The sequence below is a fragment of the Candida metapsilosis genome (assembly GCF_017655625.1).
Source record: "Candida metapsilosis strain BP57 chromosome Unknown scaffold2, whole genome shotgun sequence".
Taxonomy (NCBI): domain Eukaryota; kingdom Fungi; phylum Ascomycota; class Pichiomycetes; order Serinales; family Debaryomycetaceae; genus Lodderomyces; species Lodderomyces metapsilosis.
In genome coordinates, this window is record NW_027138160.1 from 1,098,249 (window position 1) to 1,112,407 (window position 14,159).

The 14,159-nt window shown below is 38.0% G+C and overlaps 4 protein-coding genes across 4 annotated transcripts; 3 read left to right on the forward strand and 1 right to left on the reverse strand. All coding sequences in view use genetic code 12, as the record gives it.

The window, feature by feature from the left end:
* Window positions 1-1,582: 1,582 nt before the first annotated feature.
* On the reverse strand, window positions 1,583-3,652 carry LYS4 (homoaconitate hydratase; the record flags this gene model as incomplete). The annotated part of the gene is made up of 1 exon (XM_067690770.1): window positions 1,583-3,652. The coding sequence occupies one exon, from the start codon at window positions 3,650-3,652 to the stop codon at window positions 1,583-1,585; it is 2,070 nt and encodes a 689-aa protein (XP_067549203.1).
* A 1,714-nt stretch (window positions 3,653-5,366) lies between these two features.
* On the forward strand, window positions 5,367-6,161 carry RCE1 (CAAX prenyl protease; the record flags this gene model as incomplete). The annotated part of the gene is made up of 1 exon (XM_067690771.1): window positions 5,367-6,161. One exon carries the CDS (start codon window positions 5,367-5,369, stop codon window positions 6,159-6,161), a length of 795 nt encoding a protein of 264 aa, XP_067549204.1.
* An 802-nt stretch (window positions 6,162-6,963) lies between these two features.
* ZDS1 (Zds1p) lies at window positions 6,964-12,042 on the forward strand (the record flags this gene model as incomplete). Its single annotated transcript, XM_067690772.1, has 1 exon — window positions 6,964-12,042. One exon carries the CDS (start codon window positions 6,964-6,966, stop codon window positions 12,040-12,042), a length of 5,079 nt encoding a protein of 1,692 aa, XP_067549205.1.
* Window positions 12,043-12,810: 768 nt separating this feature from the next.
* SCS7 (fatty acid alpha-hydroxylase) lies at window positions 12,811-13,968 on the forward strand (the record flags this gene model as incomplete). Its single annotated transcript, XM_067690774.1, has 1 exon — window positions 12,811-13,968. One exon carries the CDS (start codon window positions 12,811-12,813, stop codon window positions 13,966-13,968), a length of 1,158 nt encoding a protein of 385 aa, XP_067549206.1.
* Between the last annotated feature and the right edge of the window lie 191 nt (window positions 13,969-14,159).

A 14,159-nucleotide genomic window follows, 5' to 3' on the forward strand; every position in this document is an offset into this window, starting at 1 on the left:
ATTTTAAATTATCACAGGCATTTTCTAATTGACACACGTGACCAATTTTTACTCCTCTTTTCTTTATACGTGTTGCAACCAAAATGTACACACACACACACACAGACAAACACACCACAAAGTACTAGCACAGGAATTGACTAGTGGTAGAGTATAAGCGGTCATAGCATTAGAGCAAGCCTAACAACCGAAGCTAATAAAGCAAGTGTACGAGACAGCAATTGTAGTTTTGACAGCGTGCTGTTCAGAAGGTGAAATTTATTCCATCATACAGTTAGAACACAATAAATAATAAATATTATAAACCACTCTTTAACTGTCTAGAAATTTTACTTTCTCAACGTCTTTATAGCAACCTAAGAACTAAAACAGAAGAACTTTTACACGAGGAAGAAGAAGAAGGAAGTAGCAATCATTGATGCACACTCTCCTATCTCTTTGAGTTCATACATCATAGCAACAAACAAAAAACACTTTTCTTCAGTATCCCTTATACATCAACTTGTATTGTTTCTAAATTCAAATTTTTGCACTGTAGCACGTTCCCTAATCCATTCTTTTTTTCTCCCCTTTCCCCTTGATGTAAAAACAATAAACAATACGAATTTTTAAAAGAAACCGTTAACTGTATAAAGTAAGTTTCTAGAACTAAAAATATAAAAGAACAATACAATAAACATCCTTACATACATACGTAAGTAATTAAGGTTATACTTTTTATTATACCCCATTGTTACTATTCCTAATTAGGAAAGGAGGGGGCAGTGGTAGTGGGGCAGTGTTCAAAAAGCAAAAAAAAAATTAAAATTAAAATTATCAAAATTATCTAATTTAGACGATATACAAATTTAAAAAAAAAATTGATAACTGGCACTTCCCTAAAACAACATGTACACTTCAAAAAGTCTACACCGACAAGCTCATTACTAGAAGGAACTGTCTAATATCAATTGTACCATTGATACAACGTAGGGCCATAGATCCTTGATAACACTTACTTTACTAATTTTTTTTTTTTTTTTTTCTCAGAGTAATCAATGTTACACAAATACTAAATCTACGAACGGATAAAAAAAAAAAATAAAAAAACGGTTTTTCTTTTCTTCTGTCAATGCATAGAATCATTCCAAAAAAAAAAAAAGTTTAGTTTCTTCTGAAAATTTCATATAGGGCCCGTCTATTCTGGATGTACAAACAAACTAAAGCGTATTGATACATATATGTGGCACTTGTTAGCTGACTGCTTCAGCTTTTCCAAAGCTTTCTCCTTTCTACAACTTAGTCGAATGAATGAATTTTATTTGTTCCGATTCTAGAAGCGAAAAAAAAAAACAGGCACACACAAAATACACTAAACAATGAAAAATACAACTCCCTTTACAATTAAACAATAAGAAGGCGAACAACTATATACACGTTAACCGTTTACTCGTATAACCGTTTAAACTCCCCTTTTTTTCCAGAACCCGACTTTCTCCATTCTACTGGGAGGAAAGAGCAAACCAATTGAACGTAGCCCTTCTCCTTCCTCCCTTTCTACAAGCTTATCTAATAAATAAATATCTTCATTGTTATGCATCTTCTACAACTGACCCTCTTTTTGCAACTCCGACTTCACCCATCCTTCCAATCCACCTTTAACAATAATATCTTGCAAATTAGTACCCAACTCACCAACTTGTTGCAGCAAAATCACCTCTCCATCAGCACCATCAGTAACAGTGACATTGGCCTTTGTCACATCCCATTCCAAAAACCATCCAGTACGAATCGTCAACTCATCAATTCCCTTAAACTTGACCCTCAATTTCTCAATCAAATCGGGGATTTCCAAAGTCAACAACGCATTATTGATTGAATTTCGACTGAATATATTACCAAATGATCCAGCAACAACTAATTTCATTCCACGGGCAAGGATACATGTAGCTGCTTGTTCACGTGAGGAACCAGTACCGAAATTATATCCACTAATGATTATATCATCCAGCTTTGTCTTGTTCTTGAATTCAGAGTCGTAGTTCTCCATGCACACTTCTGCCATTTGTTCGCGAGTGATGTCGTCTTGGTATGTGTATTTACCAGGGTAGATTCCATCGGTGTTGATGTTATCAGCATCACATAGGATGAGTTCACCTTGGATGGATTTAGGAAAGCCTGGTAAAACCTCTACTGCAGCAGCAGCTCCCTCATCTTTAATTGCCTCTTGCTCACCTTCACTTCTCTTTGGTAAATCAATACTCTTGACAATCTCCGTAGCAGGGTTCACAGATCCACCTCCAATCTCTTCTGGAGCACCAATCTTACCCAACACAGCAGACGCAGCAACCACCTCAGGCGAAGCCAAGTATGCCAAAGCATCTTTGGACCCCATCCTTCCTTTAAAATTACGATTCGTGGCACTAATCCCCACTTCTCCATCCTTCAATAACCCAGTACCTAATCCAATACAAGGTCCACACCCGGCAGGCAAAGGCTTTGCACCAGCATCAATTATAGTCTGCCATGCACCAGCAGCTTCGGCGTCTTGTTGAACTAGTGATGATGCTGCAGCAACGTAGAATTCAACGTTTGGATGGACTTTGTGGCCTTTCAATACATCTGCTGCCGCTTGGATATCTGATAAACGCGAGTTGGTGCATGATACAAGGTATGCTTTATTAATGGCAATGTTATCGTGGGACAATTTCGATAATGGGTTGGAAACTTTAACTGAATTAGGACCTGATACATATGGCGACAATGTATTCAAATCGATAACTAAATGCTTAGCATATTTGGCATTATCATCACTAGCCAAACTACCCTGTTTCAACGCATCAATAGTTTCTCTATTAATTCTTGGATGATTAGGACCCAATTTCTTCAACCTATCCTCATAAAACTCAATCAACTTGTCATCAATTGGAAACAATCCACTCAACGCCCCCCATTCAGTAGTCATATTAGCAATAGTCAACCGATAATCAATAGGCAATTCTTCAACCCCATCGCCCACAAACTCAATCGCATGATTCAATACTTCATCATTATTGAAAATCCCACACAAGGCAACAATGATATCCTTACCAGTAACGCCACTTTGCAATTTACCCTTTAATTCAACTTTAGCCACGGGTGGGATCTGCCACCACGTTTGGCCCGTGGCCCAAATACTAGCGGCATCAGTACGGACAATTGGCGTACCTAGTGATCCAACTCCACCATACGTATTACTATGTGAATCAGAAGCCACCGTCAAGTTCAAAGGGAATGCATACCCTTCTTCAATCATAATCTGATGACCAATTCCTCTTCCTGCGGGGTAGAAATCAATACCTTGTTCCTTGGCGAATTTTTCAATATTGGCATACTTGGTCAAATTCTTTTCAGTCTTGTTTTGCACATCATGATCCAAAGTACACACAATTTGTCGATTATCTTTAACTTTTTTAGCTCCTAAGCCCATAAACTTGGTGGCCACGGGCCATGAATTGTCGTGCGACATACAATGAGCTGGCTTGATGGTGACGTAGTCGCCAGTATGTACGAGCTTGTTTGGTGGTAAATTGACGGCATATTTTTGAACAATCTTTTCTGTCAAGTTCTGACCTGTAGTACTACTGCGTAATGCAGTTGTTTGTGATAGGAAACGATGAAATTGTAGCCTCATTGTCGCTGGAAAGCAGATGGATGAAAGTTGTGGAGTCAGAGTGAAATTTTTTTTTCAAATGAATCGGGGATATAGAATAAGTTACAAATCCTTATCGAGGATGACTATATGCAGGAAGATGAAAAAAGTAAAAAATTTTTTTTTTTCTGTTGCAATTAGCCGCGAATGAGTCACAGTAATCACAGTATGGAAGAAAATCATTGGTCTTTTAACACAAGCCACAGAATGTGCGGCTTTTCAGACGGAAGATCGAACCAACAGGGTTATACCACCAATAGAGCAGAGTAAATTGTATGAATTCTACAATCGAGTTCAATCTCGAAATTATCCTTATACAAACCATTTTACAATAATTTATTAAATAAAATACAAGAAGCGGAAAAAGCCAGCAAATATGAAGCCTGGTTCAAATGGCTATTCGGGCCCAACATTAATTATTAACAACAGAACAAAGCAGGAAATGGAAAATTTCACAAAATAATGTAATAAATCTATATTCAAGATATCAGCCCGTAACATAAAGGATTTCTATATTGTAATATAATGTGATGTAAATGACTACATCACGTTAGTGATCACAACGGGTAAAAAAAATACTCTCCATACATTTCCATCAACCCTACTAAGTGAACCGCAATTCAACAAAGCAGTTTTGATGGAAACGATAAATTGAAAAGCAAAAACCCCATTTCAAGAAAAACCTAAAGACAGTACGTATTCGTTGGCGGTACAAGGAACTTATCACGAACTCCATCTCTGGCTTCAGAGATGACATTGATACATGTGTTTTGTAGGTTTTATAATAGTGCTAAAATGACATGCAACTGTATGAATTTTCATGCAAATAATTTGGTATCTGTTTTCACATAGCCAAGCAAAATGCACAATATAAGTGGACATACATCAAATACAAAAGATTTAGCTTCAGAGCTAAACATCAACAGTACCTTATGAATAATGACTGTTTCCCTCCTCTTTCTTATTCAATGACATTGCACCTTTAAAAGAGGAGGGAAATCTCTTATCCCTTGATACATTTCCATCATCTGATAAACCATCGTATGATGAAAACGTTTTATCAACAGATATTTTATAATCAAAAAAGAAGTCATTAATCATTTATATGATACCAAAAATGGCGTTTAGCTTGACAACGCGGAGTCAAAACACATGAGACTTAATATACCTCTCAGATGGACGAATCAACGACGTTTATCATACATCAAATGAACTGTGGATCAACACCAGATATAACAAAAATACAAAAATACCTTGGAGAAGAAAAAAAGAGATATCAAGAGGAATTTTTTCTTTTTTTTGTTTTTTTCGCCTCTTTGATTTCTCATTATGGACAAAGATTTAGCAAAACTGCCAATTAGAGCAAACCTTGATCAATATCTCCTGTAGTGGTTACAGATACACATAGATATTCTGACTATTGTGAGTTATTGTAGAAGTATAGTTTCTGAATTGCTTAACTTTAAATTCTAAGGTGATATTAATGGAGACACTTTTCAAAAGCATAGTTAATTCCGTTTTCACTAAAGAAGTTTGGAACTTTAATTAGCTGTAATCAGAGAAAGCTCTTGCTGAGCTGAGCCTATCAAGTGCTTCAAGTCTGATTTTCTTGTACTAGAATTACCTTTATTTAAGCTCCTAATCTGAAACAAAAATTAACGCGCGTTTATACTTCTCTCTCACTCAGAAGAAGACAATGATTTACGAGGTTCTAACATTAGCAATTGCGTCATCATACGTATTTGCAATCTACTTTAGACAGCCAAGATACTTACAGAATAAGGATCGTAATGATGTTCAAGTGATTAGATACAGGTTGAGTCGTGTTACCCTACTTTGTGTTGGTCTCATCATAATCATACCTTTGTTGATACCAGGACCATTTGATGAAAACTTACGGCAAATTGGATTGATTCCAGGATTTACTTCTACGCGAAGCTTATCAACCGACATAGCAAATGTTTTATACTCATTCAAGTTTATCAATATTCTATTTGCATCAACGATTTTTCAAATTCTTGTTGAAGATTTTCATTCAACTTTGCAAGATATTTCCACTACGCCACTAATTCATCACTTTAGAGACTATGTATTTGCACCAGTGACTGAGGAGTTAATCTACCGTGGTTTGATTTTGCTTGTTGTCACCAACACATGTCCCGATTTTATCAAATATACTCCATATTTATTTGGAATTGCCCATTTCCATCATGCATTGCAATTGTATAAAAAACACTCATTAGCCATGCTGTCAATAGTTGTATCAACATTGTTTCAATTCACATACACTTCGATCTTTGGATACTTGGCAAATTGGATATATCTCAAGACTGATTTCAATCTTTTTTGTCCGATTATTATTCATCTGTTTTGTAATTTCTACGGATTTCCTACATTGAGAATGGAGTCGGACAAGTTGGTTGTGCATCTAGTCTACTATGCATTGGTAATTGGGGGACTATATCATACATATGTTGAAATTGCCCGTTGAAGAGATACAGCACAATATCACATATTCCAACTGCACAGTGGGTTAAATTACGCGAGATTGGAAAGTGTCTCCACAGTTTTTGAAGCACTATCTTTGAGAACTCAAGCTGATGGACTATTGTTGGCAAAAGGGGAAGGTTAGAACTAAAATGCGAATCCTCGAGATGATGTACCACTTATGAACAAATGCGATTAAACTTGTGTTTTGACTGAATAACCAACTACAGTGGTTAAGCAAACTAAAATGTTTCAAAAAGGGGACTCCTCTATCGTGTGAAACATACTGAGGCTACAAGTTGACACTCTGTACCTTTGTTCCTAGTTGTATAATAAACAAATATAGTTAGTACCTGCATCCTGTGTATGTAGGGTGTCGTGTAAATATAATTGAACAGACGCGTAATAACAATCTTACGTAATACAATCGTCTCTGTTTCTCTCCCTTTAGTAATAATAAAATAATAAAATAATAAAATAAATAAAAAATAAAAATTCAAAATTTTATTGAATCCCGTTCAAATAGAAAAAACACCACCAAATTATATATCAAACAGACCTTTAATCATACATTTGTATAAATTTTACTGTCACTGATACATACGGAATCATACACCACAGTCTGGTAATAGAGGTACTCATATTTACACACCCTAGTCGTTCATTTTATCAACAGAGAGAGTTTTCTTTTTTTTTTTTTTTCAAGCCAGTCAAATCACACTATACATACGAATTCAACTTGAAACCACACACTTGTATATACACACAACTTGCAACCCACATTCAACGTATGACTTAAACCGACAATGTTTCTGCCTGACTCATCATATCAAAATGATTCAAACTATGAATCTGCAGTACAGGATATCGAACAGGAGAAAAAGATGGTGGCTGCTTTGAAACGATTGTCAATTGGTAATCTAATGCAGTATGACCCAGATCTTCCGCCAGGTTCTATGGATGAGATTGATCCATTTGCTGCATCTAGTCATTTACAAGAAGGAGGAGCAGAATTTTATGATGAAGATCTAATACCTCAGAATACACGACATGTACGTCCGCATAGCTCATCATTGTCTTCAGGAACTGGCTCGCCATCTAAGTCACCTTCAAAATCATCATCTTCCTCCACTTCTCCTAAGCGGGACGATGGATGGGGAAGAAACTCACCAGTCAGAAGTCGCAGTTCTACAACCAGTCCCATCCGCAATCCAAATTTACATGCACCTTCGTCCTTTAATAATAAGTCCCCTAGTCCTGTGAAAAGACACAGTCTATATATGGATAATGATAGCATCTTAACTGCCGAAGAAGAGTTTTTTGATGCTGCTGAAGATCAAGTTTATGATGCTGCAAACACCATGTGGTTACCAGCTGAATTGCATCCTCAAGTCAACCCTGACTCGTTCAAGACTTTGATAAAACATCAGGTGGAGGATATTATGGATCGTAATTTGAAAAGAAGATCAACTATTTCCAGACGATCAACGTTATCTCGTCAACCATCTATAACAGATCACGAAGAAGTGCCTGTAACCACGGTTAGAGTTCCAAAACCTCTACCAGCAGAGCCATCTCAGACGATTGGTGACTCCTCCACACTATCAAGAACCCCCTCGGCACAGTCATCTAAATCTACATCACCACCAAAGGATCCTATAAAGCGAGAGTCATGGTATAATAAACAAAAAAGGTTTTCAAACCCCTCATTAAAGGAATTAACCACGGAGTTACAACAAATGTCGAAAATAGCGGGTATGGACAAGAGTGATGCTGTGACTGTTGCTCGAACGTTGTCCTCTAATGCGTTGGGGTATACTGATGTTGAAAAATTGGCATTTGATGAGATGAAGCAATCTCCACCACATAGCGATACAAGTGGAACTTCAAACACATTGCATTTACAGCAGAGACTACAACAACAATTCAATCAGTCGCTAGCAGGGGGGGACGCTGAAGAAGAAGAGGAAGAAAAGCAACCGGACTTTTATTCAAGTGCTATACCATTGCAAGGTCTCCACCGTGATTTTGCATTAAAGAGGAGTAGAAGGACTGATTACAGAAAGAAGGATTCTGAACATTTGACTCTGCCTGATGAACTGCCCTTGAGTAGGAAGCAAGTACAGCAACAAGGAAAACCAACTACTCAAAAAGGATACAGATCAAGAGACTCTCAATTGTTGTTTACCTACAAAAAGATTGATGATGAACCTCGTCTGGAGCAAGTGAATAGGCAGATGTCTCCTACACCCCAACAAAAAGATGCCAAATGGGCTGGCTCCTTCTCCACCACCCAAGCAAGTCCGTATTTGTCATGCTCAAATGGTGCAAAGGTGGGAAGTAAATCTCAAAGACAAGCTCAACAAGATGCTTACTATTCGAGAGGGTATGCCAACGGTAGACAGCAAGAGCACTATACACCTCAAAGACAAAGACAAGACATTATCCAACAAGAAAATTTCATGCCTGAGCAGCTTCAGTACCCATCACAACAACAACAACAGCGCCAGCTGCTGCGTCAACATCGTTCTGAGAGACATTCACCTAACTTGCCCCCTCAAAGGCAGCAGTATTCTGGATACATTCATGGGAACCGTCGAGAATCTCCATGCCCACAAGAGCGCTCACGTAATGAACAAATGAGCCGTTCTCGCAAGTCACTGAGAAACAATGTTGAAAATTATGTACCTGCACAGTCACGCGTTAAACCAATTGGTTCTCATCACCAGCAAACACCAGAAAGGAAACTCATGTCTGCATCAAACACCAATGTCAATGATTTCATGATTGAGACTCCTACGAAGCAGTCAAGACGTCAACGTAGCAGCCACAGAAATAGGGAGCAGTCGCGTCATGTCTCGCAACGACCACAGCCAGATGTGCCCATGTTGTTTCCTAGCTCTAAAGACCCGGAAAATTTCAAGGGTCAACAGATACAGCCACAGCCACAGCCACAGCAACCACTTCCACCACAACAGGACCCGCAGTATAAGTCACGTCTGTCTTCACGACCAAGCGGTCCAGTGCCCGCGCGGTCAAAGCAATTGCATCAGAATTTGGATTTATTAAGGTCAGAAATCAATGAGTTTAAGGAGAGCTTGAACAAGGACAAGCATCTGGCAGAGGGTAGAAGAACCGCGCCACAAGAACAGCCTCAGCAACTCCCACAAGATCACCATCAGCAGTCCCACATTCCACAGAATTATCAAGTGAGGCAGACACATAGACAGCAACAACCACATCCGCAACAAGAGCCACCACATTATCATCCACAATATCAACAACAACAACAGCAACCCCAAGCAAAAAACATCTCTGAGGCTGATCTCAGTTTTGATGTTAGTTATCAAGATTTATCTACTGATGATCCATTGGGTATCGAAGAGGAAGCTTTACTTGAATTAGGAAGGAAGAGGGATGGCTACAGAGATTATGGTGCTGAGAAAAACTATGGTTATGATGCGTTTGATTTTGGCGAAATGGACCATGATTATTCACATTCACGCGTAGAAGCAACACCCGAACAAAAACCTCCATTTGAACAAACAACTCCGCCGGAGAATGAGCCACCATTGAAACAATCAACACCTGAACATGAACCATTAGGGAAGCAAACCACTCCTGAACAAGACTTTGCTCGGGCCAAGGATGACTTGTTTGCTAATATTCCTGATGTTGATGAAGCTGATTTCTCTGATTTGGACGATGAGCCAATTCTTGAAGCAGCTGGATTGGGTACTGTTGATGTGCAACATCCGCATGGCAACCATGATGGGTTTGATTTATCATCGGGTCTCTCATCTGAACCAAGAGAGGATAGGCTTGATGAACCTTTTTTGAAAAATTATATGCAAGCGCAACCTGATTCTTCATCTCATCCAAAGACAAGTTCTAAACCAACAAAAGTCAATACTAAACTTTTCAAGAAAGCTAACATTCAAATCATTGATTCTGATAATTATGAAGAGAAGATGGGTCTCAAGAAGAATAAGAATGATGACAAGACTTTGCGAAAGAAAAAGAGTTTTGGTATCTTGAGTGGTGGTAATACCGGAGGAAGCAATTTGACCCCGCCTACTTCAAATGAACTTGATTTTGATGGTGAAAAGAAGTTGAAAAAGAAGCGGAGTTGGAATTTGTTTAGAGAAAGATCTTCGAGTATGTCATCACTTGATTCACAGCAACCGAAACAACTGCACCAACTGCACCAACTGCAGCCTCAAGCATCAATGGAGAGCGCTCCCAATCCAAAGGTTCCTTTGCCTGCACGGTCGTTCTCCAATCCTGAACGGACAACAAAGATATCGGAAAGAGAATTGGATCCGCACAAGGATAGGAAATATTCTCAAGAGTTTGAGGAATCTGCATCAGTACATTCAGATAAAGAGAACGTGTTATCCAAGTTATTCAAGAAGAAATCAAAGGCTAATTTGTCGGGCAGTAGTGTCAGTTCAGTACATTCTCAAGAAAGCAAAAATTCAGGAGTTACAATCGATTATCATGATCATAATAAGGCATCAAGTGAATCTCAAAAAGTGAAAAAGAAGACGAGCGGGTTATTCAAGAAACGGTCCAAGGCAAAATTGGTTGATCATGATAGGAATAGTGGGGCCAATTCAACTTCTTCTATTGGTCAAGATACAATTGTTCATTCATCATTAAGAAAAGATAGCACAGAAATACTTCTGCCTCAATCAAGTAATAATATGGAGGACGTAACTACCCATGAGGATGTTGAAACACCACTTTTGCAAGAGTTGAATCCACAACGGTTGAAAATGGACAGTGATATCGAGGAATACACTGATGATGATGAGAATGAAGATGTCGCTGGTGCGTTTGCTTCGTTTGGAGAGAATGTTGATCCTCAAAGGAAGTCTGGAGAGCAGGAAAGAACGGGAATGGATGAAGATCGTAAGTTGGCAACCATGGATATCAATAGTCTTGATTCGAACGAAGATGTAGCTGATAGTGCAAGTGGTGGATTAAAGAGTAAGAAACTGACAGTGAGGAAACATAAAAGGTATCGTCATAGAAAGAAGGACAAAGCAAGTGAAGCTAAGCAAGAAGAAACCTCAGAAAATGTAGTGGAAGCCACTGCAGTCAAAGATGAAGCACCAGCTCCTATTGAGAAAGATGTTGACAACTCTTCCAAGACCAATGCCGAAGAAGATTCTGAATCTGGCTTAACCAAAGAACAACAACAATTAGCCAAGATTGACATTCAAGAAAAATTGAAAAAATCAATCAAGCGTACCTCAAAAGCCAATCAACCGATTGAATTTACCGATTCAGCATTTGGATTCCCCTTACCACCACCATCGCAATCAACTATAATTATGCTTGATTATCGATTCCCTGTTCATGTTGAACGAGCAATTTATCGATTATCGCATTTGAAATTGGCTAATCCGAAACGATCATTGCGTGAACAGGTGTTGTTGTCGAATTTTATGTATGCGTATTTGAATTTAGTTGATCATACTTTACATATGGAGCAACAGTTGGGCGGTAGTGCAAATGGTGAAGAGGGTGAAGGTAATGAACAAGAAGATGGGGATGATGATGAGAGTGATGATAGTGAAAATGAAGAGGAAGAAGAGGATGAGACTATGGTTGATCCAGATGGAGAAGACGTGAATGCAGATGAACACGAAGAAGAGCATGTGCTTGATCATTTTGGTACTGATGGTGGAGTAGATGTTGATTTTGGTGAGGATATCGTCGGGGATGATGACGACGATGATGATGTTGTTATTCAATTTTCGAATAGGAGACACCAGGTCATTATAGGCAGCCCTGATGATGAATATGATGATGAATTTGATGATGATAACGATGACGATTTGTTACCCAATGAGGAAAGACTTCGAATATCTGTGTAAAAAAAGAGGATGCTATATGAGGAGGGGGTTATTTAGATACCAAGTAGAAGTAAAGTCATTCTTAGAAAAACTGGTTGCAGAAGCAGTGTAGATATACCAAGTGAGTTTGTAATATCATCAACATGGTTTCTAGCTGGACTTGCCTGCTTACATGATCTATAGAAAGTCTGGTTACCCCTATTTCTTTAAAGAATGTCGCAATATTGTGTCTTACGACACCCGCAAATCACGCGTAGAAAAAATTTCTTTTTTTTTTTTTTGTTCTATTGTTTGTTTATCTCCGGTGAAGTCCGTTGAAGTCTTTTATAGTCAATATAGGAGAGGTCTCGTTACAGCTCAGCATAGTCTAATAGCAGTACAGTGTGCACATGGTTTTTAGTAGAGTGAGCGTTTCTCCTATCTTTAAGAGCATATGATCTGTATCTAGTATCTTCTTTACATTCTTGTTTGTTGTGGTTTATTTTCGTGTTTTTTTGGTACTTGGTACACTACTTTTACTCTTAGTAAGACACGTCAAGGAACGGATGATGCATCTCGGAATAGATTAATGCAGACTCCAGTGGAAATCACCTTACTTTACAAATCTTTTTGAACACAATATATATTCATACTGAATTATAAAAGGAATACCACTTTACTATTTCAACAGAACAAGTCTACTTCCATTTCTTTTAAAAGTCATAGAACATCTTCTAAGTTTATTTTTTTTTTTTATTTTTTTTTTTTTTTTTCAGTCGCTTGATCACACAGCCTGCCTTTTGAATCACCATGAGTAGCAGTGATAACAGAAGTTTACCATTAGTTGCTTCATCAGAAGTAGCAAAACACAACAGTGAAAAGGATTGTTGGGTCACTTTATACCAACGTAAAATTTACAATGTCACGGGATTCCTTGATCAACATCCAGGTGGTGCTGATATCATCTTACCCTATGCTGGAAAAGATGTCACTGAAATCATGGCTAATGCTGATAGTCATTCCCACTCTGAGTCAGCTTATGAAATGTTGGATGATGATATGTTGATTGGATACATGGCTACTGAAGTTGAAGAACGTGAATTAATCAATAACAAAAACAATACTCCTGTTGAAATGAAGTTGGTTACAACTACTGATTCTGAAGGTAATGAGTTTGACATGTATGCCTTCCATGACCATTTGCCTGCTTTGGAGAAATTATCTATTCAAACTGATTACACTGAAGATGCTAAAAAACACAAGTTTTTGGATTTGAATAAACCTTTATTGACGCAATTGTTATTTTCAAACTTCTCCAAGGAGTTTTACCTTGATCAAGTTCACAGACCAAGACATTATGGTAAAGGATCAGCTCCATTATTTGGCAATTTCCTCGAACCAATCTCATTGACTCCCTGGTGGGCAGTTCCATTGATCTGGTTACCACCAAACATGTACTTATTCTACATTGGATTTGTGAACCAAAACCCAGTTGTCGCTTTAAGTTTATGGGCTATGGGGTTATTCGTTTGGACATTGGTTGAATACTGTTTACATCGTTTTGTATTCCACATTGACTATTTATTACCCGACCATCCAATTTTCTTAACTTTACATTTCCTTTTGCATGGTGTTCATCATTACTTGCCAATGGATGGCTACAGATTGGTTTTACCACCAACTTTATTTGTCGTGCTTGCTTATCCATTTTATAAATTGGTGTACAGTATATTCCCATTCTATATGGCTTGTTCAGGTTTTGCTGGTGGAACTTTGGGTTACATCCTTTATGATGTTACTCATTATGCCTTGCATCATTCAAGATTACCTAAATTTTACCAAGATTTGAAAACATACCATTTGGAACATCATTATAAGAATTATGAATTGGGGTTCGGTGTTAGTAGTAGATTCTGGGATGTTGTGTTTGAAACTGAAATCTACGATACTTATGAAAAAAGAGCCTAAGGGGAGGGACAAACTGATATGTTGAGTTTCTCTTCCTTTCGTTTATACGAGTTTACGGTGTTTGAAGGTGTGATATTTTGTTTGTTTTTATATTTGCTTGTACTTGGTTGGGATATGGAATCCATATGAATTCCATGAATATATTTAAATTAAACCACCCTCTATTTCTAAGAGCTATTGCAGAGGGGTGT